This window comes from Vicugna pacos, unplaced genomic scaffold (genome assembly GCF_048564905.1).
Source record: "Vicugna pacos unplaced genomic scaffold, VicPac4 scaffold_128, whole genome shotgun sequence".
Lineage (NCBI taxonomy): Eukaryota > Metazoa > Chordata > Mammalia > Artiodactyla > Camelidae > Vicugna > Vicugna pacos.
The window spans coordinates 325,174-351,334 of record NW_027328808.1 but is presented as its reverse complement, the minus strand read 5'-3'; the positions used below and the strand labels follow the sequence as shown (position 1 = coordinate 351,334).

The 26,161-nt window shown below is 44.5% G+C and overlaps 1 protein-coding gene across 1 annotated transcript in view; it reads left to right on the top strand.

Moving 5' to 3' along the window:
• Window positions 1-2,495: 2,495 nt before the first annotated feature.
• LOC140695057 (uncharacterized) overlaps window positions 2,496-26,161 on the top strand; it is a 67,819-nt gene continuing 44,153 nt past the window's right edge. Inside the window, exons 1-4 of the mRNA XM_072957996.1 lie at window positions 2,496-2,846; window positions 2,955-3,010; window positions 3,300-3,439; window positions 7,876-8,094. Of these exons, the coding sequence (XP_072814097.1) occupies window positions 2,745-2,846; window positions 2,955-3,010; window positions 3,300-3,439; window positions 7,876-8,094 (517 nt within the window). The 5' untranslated portion in view covers window positions 2,496-2,744. The remainder of the gene's footprint in view (window positions 2,847-2,954; window positions 3,011-3,299; window positions 3,440-7,875; window positions 8,095-26,161) is intronic.

The following is a 26,161-nucleotide window of genomic DNA, read 5'->3' as shown; positions in this document are numbered from 1 at the left end:
CAGAAGAGTGGTTTTTAAGGTTCTCCAAGAATGAATCCCATGGAACCGAGATGGCCAGTTGTCAAACTGAGACTTTGTTTTTGGACGGTGTACCCAGCAAGGGTATTGGCCTTTTATATGTTTCCATTTGTCTTTAATACATGTCTGTTGATGAGGACATGGGCACAAATGTTTGACACCTTGTCGAGGCGATTTTGGATACCTGCCTAGAAGCACGGGCACAGTTGCGGCTGCTTCATACATCTTGCAGCCCGTCCCTTTCCCCGGCTCCGTGATCACGGCAGAGTGGTTCCTTGTTGACCTGTCCGTTTCCTCTGTGACATCATAACCCATGAAAAGACCGGAGCATATTAACTTGGCTTTGTTAAAGTCAAAGAAACAGATCAAATATGGAGTCAGATTTGTTCTTTCCTATTTCAGTAGTACCATGGAGATGGCAGTTTGGGCAGCTTTTTGTAGTGTCCTGGAGGCTTTCTCTCTCAGCTTCTGGGCGCCTCTATTGAAAACCCTTCATTGCTGTCTGGCCTGCTGGTAATGCACACTGCCTGTTTTGCCCTGAAGATGTGTTCTGTTTATAAACTCATCTCTACTCCTTGGAAAACAACTCAAGAAAAACTCAGTTGGTTTTCCACCAGCCATGGGCAGGGGTGAGGTATACCATGTTATTATTTCATAAAATAATAGTAATAATAGTAATAGTAATAGTACTAGAAATAATAATAGTATTATAATAATAATAATAATATAAAAGAAGTCTTAAAACAGGACTGAGCACACTGGAGAGAGTCAATAAATGCTTTCTGGCTTAAATCAAAAGTGATGACTTAGTGATTCCATGGCTGCTGTATTTGCTAAGCTAGTTACTCCTTTGCTCCATTACACATTATTTTAACTGAAAAAGAAATGCAAGCAAAAGGTTAAAAAAAAAACTCAAACAGAGCACAAAAATACACAAGTGAAAGAAGTTTTCCCTCATCCTCTGTTCTTTCAGCCCTGTCTGGAGATGCCACTGTTTACTATCTTTTGGGTGCTTTTCCAGATATGCTTTGCACATTCCCACCTATGTATGTAAATTCCTTTAAAATTTTAGTTATTTTTAACTTAAAGAGATTTAAATCCTCAAGTGGCTTCTGCCCGGGTAATAGAACAGAACAAATCTGACTCCATATTAGATCTGTTCCTTTGAATTTAACCCTATGGTCTGTCTCCTAGGCTTCATCTTGCTTGTAAAAAATTGTTGCCTAGAGCCTGAAATACACAGGAGAGCTTATACTGAAGCTCTGACCTTTAAGGATATTTAACACTTTTTCATTCATTAAAAGATAGCAAATTGCAGAATAGAAAATAACGTTTGTTTTGTTGGAGATTTACAGGGATCTGACCCACGCAGATAGCTGTAAGAACAAATGATTCTAACAAGAAGGAATTCCTACACTAAGAAGTTTGCAACAACCAAGCGCGTAGGAAAGGAGCCTGAATTGTGACTTGGGGAGATGGTTTTCCAGAACATTAGTTTGCCAACTAGGTCTACAGAAACTTGCTATTCCAAGCCCCAACATCTGGTTTCCAAACTTATTGGCCTGTCCTGCACTGAGGAGAATGAATTTGGTCTTGGTAACACTCCTATCTACCTAGAAAGCTGGGCACTGGAGCTGAGTGTTATGGAAACAGGCCAGCCAAGAAACAAGCACCAATCGGAGTGCTGGAGTACTCAGAATTATTATGCCGGCGGGCTCAGAGGGGCTTCTGCTCCGAAGTTCTGAGCACCTCCAAGACGTGCACATGAGGTTTTAAATACTTCAATACAAGTAAGGGGATATTAGCCAATAAGACTTAAAGAACAAAAAGCAAGGAATCAGTACACTGGAGCTTATCAATTTGTAATAGATCACGTTACTGACACTTGTTGAGCTTGGAATTACGAGTTAGGTTGTTAGGCCAATAAACTGACACTAAACTTCAGATTTACGAGATAGCCCAGCAGAACTTAGATCAGTAAACCGACACTTATCACACTTAGATTTGTGACTTAGCTTGTTAGCCCAGCTGGACTTTTCCTTCACATGAGGACAGCTCTCCCACCCCCAGGAAACCACTGTGAGCCCTTGATGTTTCCACTAGGTTGGGGTATGGTTTACCCAGGAGGGATGGGGACTATGCACCAACACTCAGGCAGTCTGCTCTGTCTGGGGCTCTGATCTTGTACCACACCACTCCCGACAGCCCAACACCTGGGACAGTGGAGCTAAGGCAGTGATCCTTCCTGCCTGTTTCCCAGCGTGTAAAAGGGGAATATGTGCTCTTCCCAAGGAAGTTCTGAGCGACAACACCTGCGGGTGCTTGGTTCTCAGAGCAACAGAAAACCCAGCTCCGCATGGGGGCAACGGGTGTGATCCCCGTAGTGTTTCTGCAGAAGCATCTGATGGAGGGCTGGATCAGGGAGGTAAAACATGAGCTGCGAGACTTGAACGGTTACAGAAGGGTACAGAGGTAGGTCTGCCATCTCAGGGTGCCCTAGAGGTAAAGCTTTTTCTCTCCAACTCCTCTACGACACTCCCCTATCCAGACCCATCCCTTCTCTGCTCTTCCTGTCCATCTGTATCCCTCCACTTTTCCCCTCTTCTCCACCCGCTCCCATCTTCTCCCTCCCTCGCTGTCCCACCTTCTCTCGCAGAATCCAGAGGATCCATGTCCCTCCTGCGCATGCGCTGTCGGTGCCTGGTGGTCCGCTGGTTCGAAGCTCCATGTCCAAGCCGGGGATTGGCCCCAAATGCTTCTCAACTCTGTCGCCCGTTAGGCCTTTGGTTCCTGCCTGGGGCCGGGGCTTCTGGCTGTGGAAGTGCAAGGTGGGGGGCTCCCGGGAAAGGGTTCAGGCGGCTTCGGGAGGGTGATCCGCCTTTCACAGCCCCCAAGGGCGCCAGTCAGCCCGTGTTCAGCTGAATTTCTCTGGCCAGACCCTTCTGACAGCACCACCTGCCCCGGCGCCCCGGCCACAGCTGTCCAGGTCCAGGTGTGCGCCTGCCACCTCTCACGCAGCCGGGATCCCCTCAGTCCACGGCTGGCGTCCCCTTCCCCTCTCCCGCCTGCGAGTCCTCTCCTCCCGGGCTTCCTCTCCTCGGCCGCCTGCCCGTCCCCACCAATGGGCGGGCTGTTTCCCGGGCGGGCGTGGTCTGCGGACCTGGACGGGAGCGGGCGGCTTATGCTGGTGCTGGGGCTGGCCTCCGAGCGGGGCTGCAGCCCGCACCCCCCGTTTCCCTCCCCCCTAGGGCTGCCCTCCTTTCCCTTTCACCCTCCCTCAGGACCAGCTCAGTGGCGTGTGTGCTGCTCCCGGGGCTGAGGGCCTCTGGCTGTAGCGCCCAGCTTCACCTGGTGGAGTCGGGAAAAGGGAGCATCAGTGCTGAGCAAGCTTCTGTCTCCTCCCTCAGTGTTTCTGCCGCAGGTAAGTACCTTGAACACTTTCAGGTGTTATGATGGCGGTGCTTGTTGATGTCACGTGTTTTTATAGTGAGAGGGATTAACAGTGGTGAAAGCAGGGCTTGGTTCTGTTAAAAATGAGCTGAAGGCATGAAGCTGTGATATCCTCCTTCCTTCCCTTCCAAGGGTGAAACGTGTGACCGTCGATTTTAAAAGACAGTTACAGTCCCTAACTAGCCCAGCCCAGCTAGTGTGTGTTAACAGGAACAGCATCACCAGAGGCCTTGGAGACCCAGGGATATTGCAGTCCTAAAGAACTCCTGGCACAGTTTGGTTTGTATTGGTTTTTTGTTTTTCTTAAATTGTGGGACAGACTAGTGGTATAAAAAGAAAAATATTTGTCAAGAAATATTTTTTCATATAACAGCGTTATTGTGATATAGTTCACACACCATGAATTCCATCCATTTAAATGGTAAAATTCAGCAGCTTTTAGCATATTCACAGTTGTGCAACCATTATTATTCCAGAACGTTTTTATCACTTCAGAAAGAGCAGTGGAAATTAATGACCTATCCACCCCTCCCCAGTGGTGGTTCTAAAGAAATTTCTTGGCTAATCTTGACCATAAATTCACTTGTTACATTCCAAGAAAAATCTGGTAGGAATTCTAATCAGAATTGCAATGAATCTGTCTATCAAAACAGGAAGAATTAACGTCTTTATGGCACAAACTTCTTCTACCCATGAATATATTTCGGACCCTATATTTTCCTCTGTCCAGAGCCTGGCCCATGGGAAGTCCTCACTACTTGTTGGGCTTGTGAATGATGAGATTCTATACATCGTTAGTTGCAGCTGTAGCCTTTCACAGAAGAGAAAAGAAACCTCAGTTAAACAAGTGACTCTCTGATGGTCAGAAAGAGTGACAGCCATTGCTGGAGTGATCCAGTGGACTTGGTGTTTGCAACCAGAATTCTCCACCACTTACAGCTAAGGGGATTAGAGTGTTCTTTTATTTTTTCTTAATGGCATTGCTTTTATTTTTACTTATTTTTTAAATTATTTTTTATTTAAGTGTAGTCAATTTACAGTGTTAGTTTCAGGTGTACAGCAGAGATTCAGTTATAAACATATGCATATGTATATATATATATGTTTTAGATTGTTTTTAGTATAACTCATTACAAGAAATTGAATATAGTTCCCTGTGTTATATAGCAGGTCCTTGTCATTTATTTTATATTTACTAATTTGTATCTGTTAATCCCTCCTTTCCTGCCTGCTAAATACAGTTTGCTTTCTATGTCCATGAGTCCATTTATAGGAGCACCATTTTTCCTAGTAATATATGCTCTTTGGCTGCTTTCAGTTTCAGTAATTCCATCTTATCTGTGGGCGCTTTTCTTCTGGTGGTCTTTATGTGGTTTGCACACGTGGTAATAGAGATCTTTATTTGGGAGAACTCCAGGTCTTGTGTAGTCCCTGGTACAGAATGCCCACTGAATTGATGATTGAACTGGGAAAAAAGCACAGTAAATGCTGGAATTTCCACTATGGTTGAGAATTCCAGGTTTCAATAACCTGTTTAGACAACCTTACTATTGGCTGCACCCATACTGGGTAATTTGGTGGAAATTCATGTTATGGTGGTGTAGAGACGGGGACTTATATTCTTCTTCTCTTTCTATTTTCTAACACTCATTCTCCTGGGCCTTCCAGATCCTCCCCCAGAAGTGCCCAGGGCTGGCTTGGTGCTGCACTGAGGCAATATTTGTTAATAACGCCCTTTCCTCTTCTCCTCTGAGCCTCCGTTTCTTTCTGTGCACAATGAGCGCTTAGACTAGATAAATACTTTTCAGTTTCTTTTAAAGCCATGTTTCCTTTGAGAAACAGAAAATGCAAATATCTCCTCTCAACCCAACCCTTTAGATTTTGGTATGTCCTCCAAGGAGTGACATAGCTCTTTGTGAAAAATTGATGTGATTTTGATTGCAGGTGACACAGAAAAGACTCTTCAGAGATTTATTGCAGGGAGAGGGCAGGAAAGAGGCAGTATGTGACACTTTCTAGTGTGAGCAACGGAGCAGGGACTTGGATTTAAATACGGTGTCTGACGTGGCCTCTCTCTAATCTTGTAGAATGTGATAAACTTCTCTACCTCAGTTTCTTGATGTGTCAAGTTGGGGTGATAATATTTTAAGGCTTCTGTGAAACATTATACAAATAAGACATTTGTGTCTCGGTAGAAACAAGATCTGCTAGGGAGTCAGGGATTTGTTTAAAAAAAATTCTTGTCCATAGCACTCTGTCTGTGTGTATTTAGACGTTCCTGGAGGGTGAGGGTGAGTCTAAAGTCCATTGTGGGACAGGTGGCCCATATTTCTCCGTGTCCCTGTTTACCCCCTACTCCCCAGTCCTCTTCCTCAGTCCAGGATGAAGTTCCCTAGTAGATTTACACAGAGGTCTTGTGGAAATGGCTTTTCATTTTATTGTTTCACCAAGAAGGGCTGCCATCATGATCTCTGTGGTCAGGTTTTGAAGGGCTGCCATCATGATATCTGGTAAGAATTCTATGCAATTTGGAGTTCCAATTTAATGAAAAGAAAAAAATTACAAATAGAAAATTAGAACAAGGGTGGTGACAGGGGCTCTTTTAAGTGGACACCATTAGCTTTGTTAGCTTCAGGTGCTGTGGCCTGTTGCCACGAGGACCCATCCTCTTGCTCTGAAGTTGGAGGGACTAGTGGGCTCAGTGGGAATGTTAACTGAGTGTATCTCATGGGCTGGGCATTGTCCTATTTGTACTGTGTGTTCCTTATTTGAGACAGTGAGCTCACCTAACCTCGATAACCTCTTTAAAATATTAGACTTTTAATTTTGAGATGTAATGTAGATTCCCATGTGGTAGTAAGAGATTATATGGAGAGGGCCTATGGACCCTTTGCCCAGTTTTCTTAATGGTTCCATCTTGCAGTGTTGGGGTACAATTCATTACTGACTCACTAACAATTTGAGGTTTGTGTTATTGCCCTTATTTCTATTCACGATTAAACTGGGGCTTCGAGAAGCACGCAGGCCTGTCCAGGTCACCCACATTGTTAATGCAGAGTCGGGTGAACGTGGGCTTGGGATTTCCAGGCAGTACCATTATGATGGTTTGTGGCAGGGAGCAGCATTCACTTTGCTTGTTTATTGATTCATTCAACAAACATTTATTGAGTAAACTCTGTGGGTCAGATGCTTTCATAGAGTTATCTGATTCTTCAGCAGTACTGAGAATCAGGTAATGTTTATATTTTTTAATCTGAGAAAATTAGCTCTGAGAGGTTATAACCCCCCCAAAGGAAGTATAACTCATAAAGGAGGGATAGAACATGTGTACAGTCACCTCCTTTTATGCAGGTGGTACCCTATGCATTTTACATTTTCAAACATCCGTAATCCAGATATATTCTTGTAAGGCAAGGCTTTTTTTTTTAATTGAAGTATAGTCAAGTTTGCAATGTTGTGTCAATTGCAAGGTGTTTTTTGACTTTTGAATTAAAAAATACTTTTTCAGCTGGGTAATTAGGTGTATTTACTTGTTTCATTTTTAAAATGAGGTACTGGGGTTTGAACCCAGGACCTCGTACATGCTAAGCATATGCTCTACCAATGAACAATACCCTCTACCCCAAGGCAAGTTTTCTTATCCATTATTATGAAGCTTAGGAGTTCAAATAAATTGAATAGGAATCCAGATCTTTTGATCCTACTGTGGTCCTTTTCTTTATATTCTGCTGAAGGGGGTTGGGGAAGCATTTCCTTTGTTCATTTCTTTATTCAGCATTTTTGAGCAGTGACTTTGCATCAGGGCCTTGCTAGGTGCTTGGAAATAGAAAATAAGAAATGACCTTTCTCTGCAGACGCAGGAAGCCTAGACTAAAAGCTGGGTAATGTGATCGAGCTACAGTAGCCATATGCAGACTCTGAGGACAAACTGTACCCTTGAATTTGCTTTGGCTTCCCTTGTCTTCTGGCTGGTACACACCAGGTCACCGCAACCCAGATGGGCCCGTAGCACACAGCAGAGAATGTACCTCGATCTCCTCCCCCTCTCGGCAGGGCCTGCAACATGAGCATCCCTGACTACGTGCAGTGTGCTGAGGACCACCAGACTCGTCCCGTTGTGGTCCAATCCATAGAGATCATCTCAGAGGAGAATTTCTTTTGCATCTATCAGCTACTCACCTCGGTTAGCCATATCAGCCCTTGTGGCTCCCAGTGGACACTCTGTATCCACTACAGGCACCGCTATGTGCCCGAGAATCGGTGGAGCGTCTTCCAGAAACACCCCAAGGTCGTGGGCCTTGTCACCATTACCGAATGTCTCTCTGCCAAGGCCTTCGAGAAGCTCCACATGCAGAGGAGCTGTATGGCACATCGCTTAATGACTCTCAGCTTTTTGTCTTTGTGCAGCATGGGGAGGTAGCCGAGCAGACGCGCACCGACGTTGCCTTCAATCTAAGAGTACTGCAGGGTGGTGGAGAAGAGGATCGAGGACTTCACTGAGTCACTCTTCATCTTGCTCAAGTCCAAGTGGCTGGATGGTGGCCCCAAGAATTCTGGGGACAAGATCCCCCTCCCCTGCATCCCGTTTGAGAAGGAGGACTTCATGGGACTGGACACAGACAGCAGGTAAGTTTACCTGGAAGCCAGTCCACCTTGGCTCTGTGCTGGATTGCTTCCCTACATCCAGAAAGGGATCAGCAAGGAAGAAGTCAATCTTGTAGCCAAGGGGGGAGGGAGGTGCAGCCCGCCGGTTTCCAGACATTTCAAAGTGAATCCGCCTTTATTTCAGAGAGATCCTTTTAGGGTTAGTGTGGACACTTACTCCCGCTTTACAGCCAGGAACATGGTGGGACCCCTGGAGTTGCTGTCCAATAAAGTAGCCAAAGCCACTGATGCTAGGAGCACTGGGGAGGAGGCTGGACTCAGCTGAGATGTGCTGTAGGTCAAATGCACATCAGACGCTGAGGCTTGTCTAGTAAAAGTACATAAACTATCTCTTTACTTCCTATATTGATTACATGTCAAAATAATAGTATTTTACATACAGTAGATTAAGTAAGATCTGTTCTTAAAATCACATTCTAGTATTTGTTTTTTGTTTGTTGGTTTGTTTCTTTGTTTCAAATTTTAAACGTGGCAACTGGGAAACTTTCTTTACATGGCTCTCATTTCATTTCTGTTGGGCAGCCTGTCCTGGTACATGCTCATCCCTTTGCTTATAGATGAGATGCTGAGCCCCGAGAGGCAGAACGAGGCGCTGGTTGAGCTGTGGCTGGAGCCGCTGTCACCTGCCTCCCAGGCCCAGCACCTTTTCAGCTCAGGCCGTCTCTTCCTGCCCGACAGCCACCATGCCAAGTTTGGACATCAGAAACACCGCCAGGGACTTCCTAATGAACTCCTTATGCAGGGAAAGGCGTATCACGGTGTATGGGACAGAGCAGGGAAATGTTCATTCCCACTTTGTCCCTGTGATTAAGTCAATGGCCCCACTTTGCCTCGGAAGTACAGATGAGCTCTTCTGGGCTGCCTACCCCCCACCTTCTGCTCTGTTTCCCCATATATCTATCGTGTTGTCCCTCGGGCTGAAGAGGTTGAGATGCCTTTGCCGAGACGTGGTCCCCCTTTGCTGGGGTGAGTGAGGGAAGCTGTGTCCCCCCGGCCTACGGCCTCGGTCCTTGAGTCTGGAGAGGGCTCATGGTGGTCCCACAGGTGGCGGTCAGAAGACCTGGCATGTGCTACCGGGCCCGCTTTGGAGGTGGTGCTCTGTGATTCTTGAACTTACCTAAGATCAGATCCTACTTTCTGGTTGTTGGTAAGTTGGAGGAGAAGATGCTAGAGAATTGATAAAAAGAATGTCTAGACCAGCCCTGTGAGTGAGAAGCACAGGGGACACTAGTCCCACCTGCGAGAGCCCACCTAGCAGGCTCTGGATGAATTTTCTGTTCCTCCCCGGAAATACCTCTATGGCTTAAGGAAGAGGAGAGGCATGTCGTGGCCATGATCTGTACTTGTCCTCACAGGGCCCTGTGATCTATATGCTCGCACTCCCCATCTGCTTCTTGGAGATGAGTTGACATGTTTAGGAGCCTGGGCACTGCTGAGGGCATAGCTCCCAGCACCGTGCTACACAGAGTCTGGCTCTGTTCACCTCACCTGTCAACACCTGCTGAGGCCCCAGACATTAGTCAAGGTAGGTGCATCAGCGAAACCTAAGCAGGGACCACCTTCTCCCCCTGGACAGACTGGTGAGTGAGCAGTGGAAGCCTGGAGCCCTGCCCCAGCCCCCACGCCAGTGCCACTTCTTTTGTCATAGGAGGCACTGGTGATATTTTTGCTCAACAAATACTTGTCTCTGAGTCTGCAGACCCACCAGAGAATGCCAGCTTGTTTTTGCCTTTGAAGTCTGTCCTTGGGACTTGGCGGAGTAGCCGGATGTGTACTTAGCCCACAGTGGTTCAGCGCATTAAACCTGCCTCCTTGTGGGTCTGTCTATTGTGGTACCATAAGGGCTCAGCCAGCATCTGAACGTCATTGAGATAACGCGGCCAGTGAGCTCGGGTCAAGCACATTCTCCTCCAGTCACTTTTACTCCATTGTTTCTTTTACTATTCCACAGTCATTAATTTTTTAAACAATGCTTTGGTGCAGGAGCAGAGCCTCATTCTCTCCTGCTACTCTTGGTGGAAGTGAGAAAAACGGTCCAGACTGAAATGCGACAACAATTTGTAGCTCAAAAGCTGCCTAGACGCTTGTAGGTCGAATTTTGGTTAGGGGAGCTGAACACGTTGTGGTCCCCCGGCAGCGCCGCTCCCCTCAGGCCCCTGCTTTCCCTTGAGCAGGAGGTGAGGTTGGGCCTCACCATCCCCGTGTCCCTGGCCTCACACACTCACATAAATTCTTGTACATGCAGTCAAAATCATTTTTGTTCTTGTGTGATTCTAATTTTCTCTTGTTCCTCTTTTCCTTTTTCTTTACTCCTTTTTCACTTGTACTGCCCAGTGAGCATGTTGTTGCTTCTGAAAATGTGGGCTGTGCACACCCTGCATTTGAAATAGCCAGATTGCCCTCCGTACAGTCTCCATCACTTTAAAAAGCAACAACTTAACAGCTGTTTTGATCCATCTATTATCTTAGTCATTTTTTATTTTCTAATTTTTTGGAATATTTGCTTTGTTAGCTCATCACCCACTGGTGTTTGATACCTGTTGAAATCCTTGCTTTTGAGGAACATGTTTGGTCCTCCTTTTATTTGGTGACAAATGCGCCCTTATTAAATTTGTTTGATTGTTTTGAAGAAGTAAGATGCGAATTGATTTAGTCGGCTGCTCAGGGATTCTTTTCATGGAGTATTTAAACTTGTAAGGTCAAACTCTGCAGCATTTTGCTCGATTCCTGCTTTTACACAAACGTGCTCGGCACGCGGTTCCTGGCTGTCGCTGTGTGACGTGCATGACGGCGCTTCCTGGCCGTCATGATGAAGTGGCCGCCACGGAGGTGACAGCTGCAGGGGACGCTGTTGGAGGAAGAGGTCACCGTTTGGTTCTTTAATTTTTTTTTTTGCATTCAACTTCCCCGTGCCATTTACTTTACTTTGCCTTCATAAAGGGGCAGAATTGGGTCTAAAATCCATGACACTATTTGTTCCCTTTACGAGGCTGGTTTTTCTGGGTATCAGGACAACATGACCTTCTCCTAAGTAGCTGGCTCACCTGGATCTGTTGGACACAGGGACAGCTAAAAGGGCCGTAGCTTCCTCTCTACTCCAGCCAGTGGGCATTCAGAGCTGGGTCTGTGGTTTGCCTCAGCAGCCGGGCAGACCTCCCTGCCCCGGCCTTTACTTTTAACCCATGTTGGCAGTAAAGAGTTGAATCCGTTTCTGTTGCAGCTGACATCCACCACTGACAGCCGTGTCGTTAGTTTGTGGTAGTCAGTCTCCAACACCCCAGACAACCGTGAAGGAAGATGATTTGGCTGACCTAGGACCCTGGATTCTCACCCTCACCATGGTTCATCTCACCCGGTGGAAGGGTTTGGCCACCACCATCATGCTGACCATGAGGCCTTGTTTCTCCTTTCATGCTCTGGTCCAAATGTGGACACTTCATTTTTCACTGAATTTGTCTCTCTTGAGACAGGCCAGAATATCTGAATGAGTCCATCACATTCTGGGTGGGGAACAGAACAGAAGTAAGTGTCGCAAGTAGATGGAGTCTAGGCTGTCCGGGTTGGCAAATGCAGGCTGGGATCTGTGATGGCTGGGCTGTACACTGGACACAGGCCTTTCCCGTGGCTCCTGAGAGCCCATGAGTTGAAGTGATAACAGCCTTGTGTGGATTCCCCCATCCTCATCTGCTCATTGGCAAGTGTGTCTGCTAATTAGGAGCTCCCCCAGACCTCGGGCCCTTCAAAGCTCAGACCATGGGAGAACCTTGAGTCCCTTCTCCTGGACATCCTGTGTGAGAATCCACTGCCTTCTGAGGTGAACAGCAGCAGGAGATGCCTCCCCCTCCAGGGAGCACCCTACGGAGGACTGTTAGTGCACCATGCTGTGAGCTTGTGTGTTTCCGGCCATGGTCCCTACAGAACTACAGTTGAGATGGGCTTATTGATGGAAATAACAGGACTGATTCCAGGGCAGGGCCTGGGGGAGGGAACAGTGGAAATTGAATGTGACCTCAGACACCTCGGTGGGTGCTGGGGCTGTTACTAAAATGGGGAGTCTGGGAGATACCTGCCAGGAATGGAATTCTAGAGTAAATGGTGGACATGAGGCATTTTTAAGATGCCATTTGTCATCCAAATTAGGACTTCAAAGAGGCACTCGGGTCGATGAGCCTGGGGCTCAGGTGAAGGAGCCGGACTAGAGATACACGTTGGGAGTCGTCATTCTTAGCTGGTGTTCACAGACTTGCATGTGAATTAGATCATCTCGAGAGCTGCAGACTGAGGCTGAGGGGGGGCAGGGCTGTGTCTTGGTTGGAGGAAAGCCCAGACCATACAGCTTTGGTGTGTCAGTCAGTGGCGTTTGCCATTTTCAAAGCAATGCCAGTTATCCTTAAGGGGCCAGGGGCTGGGCAGGGCCAGCCAGGAAGAAATCTGAAGGGAGGGTCGTGGCCACGTGTGCGTCTTGGGAAGGTGCAGAGTCTGCAGGGTACGGGAGGGTAGACTCCTCAGATGCTAGAGTTGCAGTGAGGAATGGGGAGAAGTTAGTCACAATCACCTGTGAGGGAGGGAGGGAGGTCTAGGGAGCCCCACCTTACCGGACTCGCTTTCCCATGAACAGAAGGCAGTCAGACAGAGGATCTGAGATGAGAAGGGATGGGCACTGGGAGGGGAGCCAACCTGGAGAATGGTGCTTGCAAAATTCTGGAATAGTCTCCCTGAAAAATAGAGTTAAAAATACCCAGACTCTTAAGAACATTGTTAGTGACTTGGGAGGAGGCAGTTGTTTTTCTGGCCTCCTAAGGGTAAGGCATGTATCCAGGGATACACAGAAGATACGGGCAGTCTGTTCCGGGGGCTTGATCGTTACCGGGGGAACAGTGCAAGTTTAAAGGGGGAAAAGGGCAGCGGAGGGAAACTAGCCAGGCCCCGTGTCAGGTACCAGTCGGCCGCCCTACTTGCGTGTTGCATTCACATCCATGCCTCCCAGGTGGGCGCTGACAGCCCCCTTTTGGGGATTGGGAAGCCTTCTCAGAGGGGTTAAAGAATTGGTCCATTTAGTGACTAGTAAATGCTGTAGCAGGATTCAAGCAGGGCCTTGTCAGAATTCAAGGGCATGTTCTCTCTACTGTTTCCAGTACTTCCCTGTTATACCTGGAATGGTGAAGAGGGTCAGTTTTGGAGCCTTTCAGAAAAAGTATGATTTAAGCGCCTCTGGACTGTTTCACAAAGCTCAGCATTCTTTGATGGTTCTGAAGCACGCAGTGATTTTCGCCCCAGAGAGGTAACGTCTAACTCCTTTGATGATGACGTGGTTGCAAATGGTGTACAGGTGCAAAACCAGACTTTGCAGCTTCTGAAGGGAAACTCTCCAGTTCTCCCTTGGTCGGCTTTCTTCCTCGGGATGTATCTGTGCTGCAGCATAGGCCTGAGCTTTCCATATGGAGTGAGAGTTTAATATCCGATATTAGCATAAAACGGTCAGATGAAGAAAATCGACGTTGACAATTTATTTTTGGGTTTCTTTAGTCAAAATATACTATCAGTTAATGGCCCATATAGCAAATGAAATTGAGTACAGGACATTGCATTTCTTACTTTCTATTTAGAGTTCTCTTACAGAATAATGTTGCCTGCTTTGGAACATCAGCTCCACCACTCACGGCACCTATCAGTGTGTTGGTGTGATTGCATTTACAGAGTGAATGTAATCTGGGCTTCCTCAGCCCCAAACACTTCAGTGCAGAATCACGGGCTGTAGCTGTCTGTTAGTCACGCAAATACTTCTAAAATTATATGATTCCAGAAAAGAAAGAAGAGAGAGAGAGAGATTGCCTTTATCAAATTTCCTTTCAGTTCTAAATGAAAACTGTTGTTGAGCAGCTCTGGTTTCCTTTGGATAAGAATATATACATTTCTTTGCATGTAACCTGGGTTTTGGGCTAGAACACCAAGTTCTTGCTGTCCACAAGCCACAAAAATAGTAGCCAAATTGCACACGTGTGAAATAGTTTATACCTTTTTCTGAGAAAGTATCCTTGAATTTGGGACTTGGGCTGTGATTTCTGCTTTTTGCTTCCCCCACCTGTCTTGTAATCTCTCACTCCTTCCCACGTGGTTCCCAAGTGTTCGTGGTCTCAAAGGAGCGGGCAAACACCCAGTTGGTCACCATGTACTGCTGCTATAGATAGAGCCCAGACAAGACCTAAAGGACATTATCAGAGAGGACTTCCTGGAAGAAATGGGCTGTACATTCAGTTGTGAGGACAGAGTAAGAGTCAGCCAGGAGAAGGAGTCAAGAATGTGTCTCAGATCGCAGGGGCAGCCCGGGCAGAGGCCTGGAGGCTTTTGGCGTGGGGACCCGGGGAGAGTGCCCTGTGCGGTCCAGGGTGGAGGGAGCCCCTGCTTGGGAGGACACTGGAGAGAGTGCGGGGTGTAGGGCTTTGGAAGAAGTTGAGTTTTACTAGAACTGACACAGTAGGCAGTGAAGGGTGTCAACAGAAGTGACCCTCAGGAAAGGTACTTCTGGTTTTGCTTCTGATATACTACAGACAAAAGGGTCGGGACGGGCGAGAGCAGGTATGTCTGTCCCTTTGAGATCCAACCCGTCATTCATTTATTCATAACACGTGCACTTCAGTGAGTCTAGGGGAGAGAGAGTGTAGCCACATAAATAAGCAAAATGTATTTGCTTCTTGAGAGCTTAGCATTGTCAGAAGTTGACTTAGCCTAGAATGTTCTAGGAAGAGAGGAACAAATTGTGGAGGTTGGAGGGAGGGAAGGCTTCCTTGGGAAACAGTCAAAATGAACCTGGAGGCAAGTGGGAAGTAGGAGCAGGTCAGGGGGCTCCTGAGGTCACTGGGGACCTATGTACTGAGATGAGGCTGGGCGAGCAGGGTCTGGGGTGGGGCTAGAACTCTACCAGGGAGCCTCTGAACTGTTTGAAGTGGGGTTGATGTAATCAAATTTGTGCTTTGGGAAGGCTGTCGTGGCTTTGTGTGTGTGTGTAGCGGGGAAGAGGTGGAGGGTGCCACCAACTGGGGGATCATTTGAAGGCCATTCACAGGCTGGGATATGGGCTTCGGGGCTACTTGGGGACGGCAGGGGCAGTGTGGATGCCGGCTTTTCTTATGGGGGACTTGTTAGCGGGGCTGCCCTAGAGGCACCTTGTGGCTGGAAGAAAACTGATGGAGGCTGCCAGGGGGACATTCCTCTTCTCTCTTTCCATGCCTAGTGTGATTATCTTAGCTCAGCCAACATTTGGAACAAAAGAGCTAATCTCCAGGGTTGCCCAGGCCTTTGTAGAGCTCCTTCGAGTGAGATCTGATAGGATTTAGGTTTGTGTTCAGATCTGGATGTTCACTTAGCTAGAAACGTCCTGTCATTTCGATTTCCATAGGGGTTTTTATTCCTGATAAAGATTGCTTTCTTGGTGAGAGGAAAATTATTACAGCTGTTGTCTTTTTCAAAAAAAATCATATGTTTTAAGAGCTTTAATATTCAAAAGAATAGGAATATATAAAATATTTAAGGAAGTCTTTGGTGTGGTTTCTTTGCTTTCTGAGCTAATGTGGACTTAGAGCCTTTGTATTACTTAATAGCACATCCTTGTCAGTATTTAAAGAGCTGTTAGTGAGCACCCCAGGCCCCACCTCTCAAAGAATCGTTAAAGTTTGCTCTGAAATAGTGAGGTCATAAACGTCTTGTTTTCAGAAATCAAAAGGTTTTAAATACGCACCATAGCTCCATTTATAAAATAATAATAAGTTCAAAATTAAGAAAATGGAGGATAATTGATTTTTTTTAAAGCCTAAACATAAACTTTCTTGTGCTAATTTTGCAACTGGAAATTTTGAAAAGAAAAATCCTACTGCAATATCATCTACGTGGTATATATATATATGAGTTTCACGTTTGAAATGTAACTGCGCAGTGGTTTTCAAAGTCAGGAGCATTCCAGCTCAAATACTGGCAGTGGTGGCTGCTGGTTTTCAATGGAAGAGCCTAAATTTGCCTTCTTAGATTTTTTTTTTTTTTGTACTGAGAAGGTTGAGTAGTGCTTTGCCAGCATGATTTTCGGGCAATTTGAGGGCAGATGTCGTGTTCCAGCAGTGAGATATTTCCATGCATTTTATTTTCTGGACATCACCAGGGCACATGTGGGGTTTGTGCCTGCAGGCTGGAATGCTGCAGGACTCCCTAATCCATCACCATTATGTCCTGGTGCTGCTCCGGTCAGTGAATGATTTTCTGTGACTTGGAGGTAATGTGGTCTGATGGTGATGATCAGACGTGCAGTTAAATGCTATTAATTGAAATAAGAGTAACCTAGAAACATTGCTCTAACAATACAGGATGAGGGAGGAGGATTGGCTGAGCTGCTTGCAGTGGGATGTCTTCTCAGGTGACTCCCTCACCGTGATTCCTGCCAATATCCGCCCCAGCCCTGCACGGTAGTCCTGCCGAAGCAAGCAAGCACTTTGCTCAGAAACGCACTGAATTTCCTTGCGCCTCTGTTTGTTGGCTTTTTTTTGAAAACACATTTTGCCCTTTGCTTAAATGCCATCCATGCTAGTCACCCCTTACACTCATTCTTCTGGACCTCGTCCATACATAGCTGCTGAATGGATGAACAGAATGTAGTATCTCCATGTAGTGGAACATTATTCACACGTAAGAGTGAATAAAAAAGAAAAAAAAAAGAGGAAAATGAAAAATGCCACCTGTTTTGGGAAGTCCACCCTGACTGTTCAACCCACACTTTTCCCTTTGAAACACAATCACTTATGCTCCACTCTACTCTTTTTGATAGTACTTACCACCTTCTAATAATCTTTAACGTTTCCAAAAAAAATAAAAAATAAAGAGATGCTGATGCCACTTCAAAATATACAAGCCTTGCTAACAGCATGTTAATTGAAAGGAAGCAGACACAAACGGCCAGATATTGTTGATTTCAGTGATCTGAAAAGCCCAGAAAAGGCACATGCAGAGGCAGAGAGCAGGTGATGGTTGGAAGGGGCTGGGTGGAGGGGGATTACGGAGTGAATGCTAGTGATAGGGGGATTCTTTTGGGCTGATGAAGTGTTCTGGAAATAGAAGGTGTTGAGGGCTGCACAACTGTGATTGTGCAGAAGACTGCTGAGCGCTGTGTCTGGGAGTGCCTGTTGTTGGGGCATCTTTATTTTGTTCACATCCTGCAATGTGAAGGGCCATCTTCTGCTGTGGTCATTCTACTCCTGTGAGTGGTGAGGGTCAGGACTTTGTAGAGTCCTGTTTCTTTTCTCCCTCTGGCTGAGTGTAGGCAAAAAAATTTAAGCCTGAGAAAGTGCTCCATCTACAGAAATGTCTTTCAGTTTTGCCTGGTGTAAAAATCTTGAGAGCTTTTAACCGTTGAGGCTAGTCTGTGGGGGTAAATAGCCTATGAAGCCTGGGTGAGCCCGGGAAGAGCCGCGCTTCCCTCCCAGACACGGGTGGGGATTTCACCCCCTTTCAGGCAGTGAAGGGCCCAGACCCGTGGGCAGACTTGACAATCGTGAATATTTACGTGTATCCGCTGCTTCATCTTGGATATTAATTTCAAGCTGAGTCAGTTTGTGACGGCAGCCTCATCCTACATCAGGAATTTATAGTATCTGCTCTTTGAGGTGAAGACCTGACAGACTTGATTATTTAACAGTCTGCTTTGAATTGATATCTCAGATTCCTTTGTCAAAAGCAAAACAGCAGAAATACAGACGTCCTTTAATTCCAATGTGGCCTGGAACGGGTTTAGTGTCTGTGCCTCAGTGGCCTTATCTGCGGGTGGGGAAGATGATAACAGTGCTTCCCTCAGAGGAGCTGGTGAGGGGAGAGTGAGAAGCACAAATGGAGGACTTACACGAGATGCTCATAAATGACCGAATTTAGTGCTCTCCGCCTGGTGAGGCCTTAGGGGTAGAGATGTCAGAACAGAGCAGTCCTAGCCGGAGCTCGATACGTGATGGTAGCTGTTATGATCAGTATCACCACTGTGGGTTATCAGGTAGTTTTAAGACTTGGTAATATGATTTCATGAATAATGTTAAAAGACTAGACATCTCAGATCCAGTTTACATAGTCCTCAAGATTTCTTCTGAGAATTGGATGGTTTCTTCCCTATCTTAAATCTGAGATGAGTCTCTAAAAATTTCCGTATTCCTCCATCCTTTTGCTTTAATTCTCTATTTCTTAAAAAACAAAGTTTTTAGATGGAGTTACTGGGGACTGAATTGAGGGCCTCATGCATGCTAAGCACATACTCTCCCAAATGAGGTATAATCTCTTCCCTGATTTTTTTTTTAAATTTACATCTTAATTTTCAGAGGTTAGAGGCCTCTAATTATTTTTCTGGAGACTTGTCCATGAACCTGTAAATCTACAATTAATGGACAAAATTTGGTTTATTAAAAAAAAATCTATAGAATATTCTACAGTCCACCCAAAAGGAAATACTCATGGACTTAAAATGTTTCTCCTTTAAGGTGATTTCTCCTGTTTGGTCGAGCTTAATTTGTTAACAGCCATCCTCATCATCATAATGACCAAACTCGCTGTGAGTGGACGCCTAACTGAGGCTAAAATGCTTTGCTCATATTTTACTTCATAGCAAGTGTTTGATTGTAGGTATCAGTGTCTCCTTTTTTGTAGCTGAGGGATTGAGAGATGGGTCAGCTTGCCCCAAATGACACGCAGCTGGCGGTGGCTAGCTCGATGCTGGAATCCAGGCTGCACAGGATGAATTCTCAATTGCTCCTCTAATCAGCTTCCCGTTGAGTGTTTTCCCGAACTCCTGTGAGCCCATAAATGACCGATTTTAGCTATCTCAGCCTGATGAGGTCTTCAAAGGAGAGACACCAGTGAGAATGAGAGGCAGAGTGGCATAAATTAAAATTGTACATTTTCACAAATGTTTTATTCTCAGGTAATGACTGTAAAGGAAATAGTTTTTTAATTTAGTGCTTTGTGAGAACTAAAAACAAAACATTTAAAATAACTATTGTGCAAGAGAGAAGTGGTCTTTGAAAGTCCAACTGTTGCTAATGATGTTACTTGTTTTTTCTAGTGGTGCTTATTTACTGAAAAATTTCCAAACACTGAATTTGTTTTATGTAGTCTTAGTATGAAAGAAAACTTTGTCAGTGAGTATTGCAAGTAAAATCCTTACTCTTTTCTTTCCTGATGATGAATATCTTAGTTGTTTACATGGCTTAAGTATATTTCGTCATTTGTGAAATTTGAGTAATATGGTTTACCTTGTCTGACTGTGAGAGCTGGACGCCTTGTATACAAAGCACCGTAGAGGTGCTTAATAAAAATGTGCTTTCACAGTGACTGATAGTTTAGAAGTATCAACTCTGAATACTAAAAAGGGTAGCTTATTTCTGATGCATATTCAATATGTGTATATATGATATACATTAATATGGCTTAAAGTAACTAGGATTGTTTTTTTTAAGTGCAGTATGAAGCTTTAATGAAATCTGTGTCATTCTAGTGAGACAGGGACTACTTAAATTGCCTTAAGCAGACGACCTTGAAGATTATTTACACAGAATGTAAGCTCAGAATTCATGTTGCCGTGTAACCATCCATCAGACATTTAATTTCTCGGGATTCTGACCAGAACCATTAAGTTTAGAAAAATCCACATTGATTATTATCAGGGAATAAGCTTCTCTCTTTTGTGACTAAAGAAAATTTTGATTTTTTTCTGCACTCTTTTCAGGTTTTAAAATTTCAAAATTTTGATTTGACATGTCACTTTTTTAATAGAGATAATAAAGCTCATGCTGCTTTAATATGTAAATAAATGTTTTTGTATTTCAATACCCTTCTATGATTTCCTGGCTCTTTGAGAAGTATTTTGCAAGATACTTAGATTACCTACTGTTGGAAAAATACAGACGTGACTTTTATGAATATAGGCCTAGTACAGTTCTGTTGGTTTTTACTACAGTGCAAGACATGAGACCTAGGAGAGCTTTGCTGCTGATTGCCAGGAGGACAGATCTCAGGTCTCAGTCTCCCCTCGTGTAAAATGAAGTGGCTGGACTGGATTCTTTCCTCTTCTAAGATGAGCTTCCATGAGCCTATGTCTTTTGTTTATATTTAGGAGTATTAGCAATATCAGATTAAATACTGAATACCCCTCCATCCCCCCGAAGCAAAGTGCAGTATATGCTACATAAGCTTCTAGTTATCTGATTCTCGTTTCTCATCTTACAGTCAATTTTTGTGTTGCATGTTTCCCGGCAACCTGGAAGGTCTTTTTAGCCATAGGTGGCGCTGTTGCAACTTTTTACAGTCTTAATTTTTCTGTTTGTAAAATAAGGCTTAAACAATGTGATTTTATTTTGATTCCTTTGCTTAATGCTTCAGAATAGCACAACGTCCATTATGTCTTTCTACCTGGAAAATTTTTTCTGCTTATATCATAGTTTTATTCTTTTATCTCGCTGTGAACATTTCAGACTTGCTGTGCAAACAATGGCAAAATCGGGCTTTTCTTCTAGTGTTAGAAACCAGTGAGCCGGGATATTATAAAACAGCTAGAAGCTGCCTCTGGAGCACCATAAAGCTGAAAGGTGTGTTGAGTTCCCTGAGTATTGACCCCGCCGCTGTGTGTTAATTGGTGGGAGTTGATTTGGTACATATATGATGGGGTGTAGTTTCTTGACTTGGGTTTGCCTGCACGTGCTGACACTGAACCATGTGATCCTGAGTCAGCTCGTTCTGAGTTTTCCCCTCGTCTGTGAGAAGGGGACACTCATATCTGCTTTGTAGAATTGTGAGAATTAGTAATTATGTAACATGTTTACCACAGTGGGTATGTCAAGAGAGCTCATAAACTTTAGCTGCTGTTTTGTGTGCAGCCATCATTTTATAGTCTTTGGTAATTACAAAGAAACAAGAAAATAAGAAAAGCTGATTTTATGATGAAAGATATTTGAGGACGTTCCATAATTCCTACACCCATAATTTAGCATCAGCAGAGTCAGAACTGTTACACAGTCGCCCTGGACCAACGTTAAGCCACAGAAATTTTTGTTACTTCATATATGTTGGGGCCTAAGGGGAACCAATACTTATACACATGTTGTGTCCAGCAGCCAACTGAGAGATGACACAAAAGAGTAGGCAGGCGATAAATGTCTTCTTTGTTACTGATGAAGCCACGTTCTCCATGAACTTCAGGGCTGTGGATAAATGAGTGTCATGATACTGTGTCCCAGAAGTAGAGACTCACCCTGTCCCAGGTATCTCTGGGCCACAGCAAGCCTTCCCTTGAGAGAATGAGCCCCATCATGCACAGGGCTGTTCTGCAATGGAGCTGAGCATCCAGGGTGCTTCCCTAGGGTAGTCAACACTGGAGGGAAAGGAAGGGTTTCACATGCCCTGCTTGTCTCCCCGGAATCACAACTCAATCTGTTAATGTGAGGAGGGCTAGCTGTGGGCCAGGGGTCAGGGCTGTGAAGGGAGTAGCACTCTGCATGGCCCAGAGGAGTGGGGAGGAGGTATCCCTTCCATCAGTTTAAACAGGTGGTGGGATGGAACAGAAGGGTTCATCCCATGAGTTTATAAAAGGAGAAATAAGAATTTCCTTTGGGTATTAGTCTAGCCAGGAAACACAGAAGATGATTAGGAAGGAGACTTGTAAACCACTGTAATATTAATTTGACATTTGTTGAGCACCCAAAATGTGCTACATTCTTTTCTGAGCGTTTTACAGAAATGAATCCTTCAATCTTCTCAACAAGCGAGTAAGGAAGGTTTGATTGTTATCCCAGTTTCACAGTGTGGAAATTGAGGCACACAGAGGGTAAGTTGACCAAGGTCACAGAACTAGTAAGTGGCAGAGCAAGTATTTTAACCCTGGCTGTATGGTATTGTGGCGCCCAGAATGGGCTTTGGGTGTTTAGATGTATCTGCATCCCTCGATTTCTGTACGTCTGTGCATCAATTAGCCCAGAAAGGACAGGGAAAGGAGAGTTACACAGGTGCTCACAGTCGTGTCTCGGCAACTGTCCACGAAGAGTGCACCGTGATTAGAATTAATTGTTTTCCAGGCAGCAGATCTGTTGGTATAACAGAAATTTAGTCCATTGAATTCATCTAGAAATCCTTCCTGCTCTGCTTCTGTCCACACTTGCCATGTGACTGCCTGCCCGTGTTTGGGCCGTGGAGGAGAACATATACTCATGGTTGAACTCTGATATTGCAGTCTGGTTCATAGTTTCACATCTTCTGTTACATTAATAAGTTAAATTTCTGGTTTTCTTGCATCAGTGTCTCATGAGTTTGGTTAATGTGAAACCAGTCCATGGGAGCCCAGGGGTTATGATGGTATAAATTTTTAGCACGTTGTGGCACTTCTAGCCATGCAGACATGACTGGGGGATGTACGCCTTTCTCACTGATTTCTCCCAACAGCAGGGTCCTCTCACGGATGTGAGGCTGGGAGCTCTCTGAGTAGCTCAGTCAGAGGCCAAGTCCACCAATCCGAAAATGATGAAGTACCTGGAAGTGGGTTTAATAAAAGTAAAGGGCTTCCAGGTAGTCCGATGGGCTGTTCAAGAAATTTGGTGAAAAGCTGTCCACTGTCTGTGGTTTAGCTGCTTCTTTGCTATTGAAAAGTCTGGAGTAGATGAAGGGATTTTAAAAAGCAGAAAGGAGTGATTTCAGGTGGTACGTCCACACCGGTGAGAAGTGATGGATGACCGCCTGTGTGAGGCACAGACAGAGTCTTACAAACTTCATAAAACAGCTTCAAATGCTCTGCCATCTGAGTGCGCTTCATATGGGGTCCAGTTCATCACTGGTCACGCTGTGAGGGCAAGTAACTGACGATGGCAGAAAGGACACGGAGGCATCAAAAAGGTCTCACTCATGTTCCCTGTTTAAAGAATGTGGCACAGTGTATTATATTTGAGCTGGTTTTTCACTGAACAGTTTTTAGTGTTTTCTGGGACTCCCCAGTGCCCCAAGGTTCCATGCAGCTGGGTGTCCCCTCATTGCAGCTCCGTCAGCGCTTGCCCTGGGCTGATGTGGTGTCACGGGAAGCAGGACGGTCAGCGTCCCCGGCTCCTCTGAGCTCCGTCTCCTCATCTGCAGAGCCTGGTTTCCCATCCGTGTCTACTTAGTAGGGTTGCTGAGAATCACACGTGATGGTTATCAGGTGTGATTTCTGGTTGTCTCTGCGATTGGCAAATAGCCAATAATTGATAGAAACTCTTGTTTTTTTTTATTGTAATTGTGTCTCCTAGATTGCAGTGGTTTTTAGTCTGCATTTTTTTATAACTTTACTCATTTTTAAATATGCCCTTATTTTATTTATTTTTTTTTGAGGTACTGGGGACTGAAGCCAGGACATTGTGCATGCTATGCAGGTGCTCTACAACTGAGTAATACCCACCCTCCTTTTCTGCACTTAAAAATAAATATTGCAATACACAAAATAGCTCTTAAACTCCATCATGGGACCTGGTCTCTGTATAGGCAAATGAACACGTATACTATTTCAATAAGAATAAATGCTGTTGAGACATACGTTTCTGAATCTGTTAATGTGCTTAAAAACGATCATAGCTAGTGATAAACACGAGACTTAGATCCAGGACTTTTTAGGGTATGTTTTGCCATCATGGGAAATTACATTCTACCGAGAAGGCTAATTGGGTCTCTTTGATATTTGGATGGTTTAGCAGGTGATCAAGGCTTTCCAAAGCTGACAGCTTTGTATTTTAAACTAACTACAAAGTTATCTTCTAGAAGATGGAAATCCTAAGTTTGTGAATTTCCCAGTAATCCAGGGGGTATGTGTCTGTGTCTGTGTCTGTGTGAACGTTTGTGTGTGTGATTTCAGGAATGTAGAAATAAGTTCCATATAGACTTCTGATATCTTTCTCTTCCAGTTCAAGGTTTAAGCATATACTTACACAAATAAATTGATTTTCTTTTGTCATTTGGCATATTGGCGGGAATAAGAGGTTCTCATACTTGTTTCAGAAGGGTTGGGAAGCATGAGCTTAGAAAACGGGAGGAGAAAGAGGCAGGGAGACACTTCACACTTTGTGCAGTATATGAGAAACGGTAGCTTTTCTTTTCTCTTTTCTTCTAAAGCAAACTGGCTCTGAATTGTAACACACTACTACTCAGAATTGCTTTTCTAATCAGATACAAGTGCCTCAGAGTTTTCAAGGCAACATGAATGATGAAATGTGTTTTAGCATTTATCTTTAAAAGTAGTTTTATTTCTCAAGTAAAAGACTATAGCCTGTTTCTTCCAGCGTCTCAAGAAATTCTCATTGATCTATGTACATGTTCTATGTGCTTATTTTCTTTTCTTTTTTTTTTAAGTGCTTGTTTCATTGTGGTGTGAATGAATGTTTAAAATTTCTGGATTTTGATCTTTAGAAAATGCTGATATATCAGAACTGTTAAAAACCTGATTGTTCTTTGGTCCTTGTTTGGTGGGGCACCCTATTGATTACTCTTGTCTGTTAAAGAGAGAAATTCTTCCTCTAGCCTGCAGATCATTAAGTGTATGGTTTGCAGTATGCCTTTAAATTTCATTGAATGCATTGAACATGATTGTCCAGTGAATTTTGAGTTGACTCATAGTAATGACTTTGCTTTGATTCTGTGGCTTTTGCTCCTCTCCACAAGAGCTTGAATTCTCTGTTGCATTTTGTATACGTGTTCTTCACAGTGGAAGAAATTTTGCATTTTTTACAGAGGTGGTTTTTCCTAACACCTCTGAATGCCTTCTGTAATTGATACAACAAAAATCTGTTATTTCAATGCTTAATTATTTCATACACTAGTTTTTGGCTTAATCAGAAACAATGACAGAGTGATAATAAAAAATAGGAAAACTTTCCTTCCTTTGAAGAATAGAAATCAGGTGGTCAGGCTCACCCATGCTTTGGGCCTGACACACTTAATCTCATGTCATTGTGTATCATGATTCGGAGATGGAGTTGCTTCAGGTTTATTGATTTTTGTTTTAACATTTGTGTTGAATTCTTTCTCCAGGCTTATGTATCCTGTTGGGTTTGTTGAAACTGTAGAAGGGAAACAAAAGCTTTTTTTGGTTTCCGGAGGCCTGAGTTGCTGATGATAAGGGTTGAGGGTGGGCTGAGGAACAGAGTGACACTCCCTCTGCTCCCAGCTGAAATTGATGAACAATGAAATCAATTAAGTGTATCGGTATTTGACCAATAGAAGTTAGCGAGCCCAAACTGGCTAGTTATGCCCAAAGAAAGTACTGAATTCACCTGCAGAATTAGGTGCTTTACCAAGAAGAAGCAGCTTAGAGCAATCAGAAAAATCAGTCCTATGATGAGATATAAAGTAAATATAATATCTTTTATTTCTGAAACTTTTCTACGTTAAGTTGTGTAGAGCTAAAATTAAGTTTCAAGCACCAGGAGTTAACAGTGTGGGTGGTTCTGTATGATCATTATTCAGGAATGTGCCTAGACTCTGCTAGAGTGGCTGAAGCTGGCAGGAAAAGACCCAGAGCCAGGATTTGTCACCTTAGGGTGTCCTCCATAATGGTTCCATGTGGGAGCCCATGATTGGGTTAACAAATTGTAACAGACCCCAGCCGCCTGTCAAATTTAAGAAGAAAACGTATGCTTAGTAACTGCTTTGCAAGCAAGTGCCTGTGCATCCTCACTCCTGTCTCCTTGCCTTAAAAAGCAGAGATAATGCTTTGCTTGCGTAGATGATGTTTTAGATAGCACTCTGCTCATCGCAAAGCAATGACCCAGGCCCACAGCTATAAAGGCTGGGCTTGTGTGCAGTTAGATACTCTATTATCCCCCAAGCAAGGACCTAGCTGGTCTGGTGGTCTGCTTTGTAATTCACATGTCTAAAGAATGTATCTTATTCCCCTCACCCCATGACTTACCTAAAGATACACTAAGCCTTTGTACTCATGGTGGATTCTACAATCTCTGTCTCATCCTTCTTTCCCCAAGTTCCTGCTTACTATCACACAACTGTT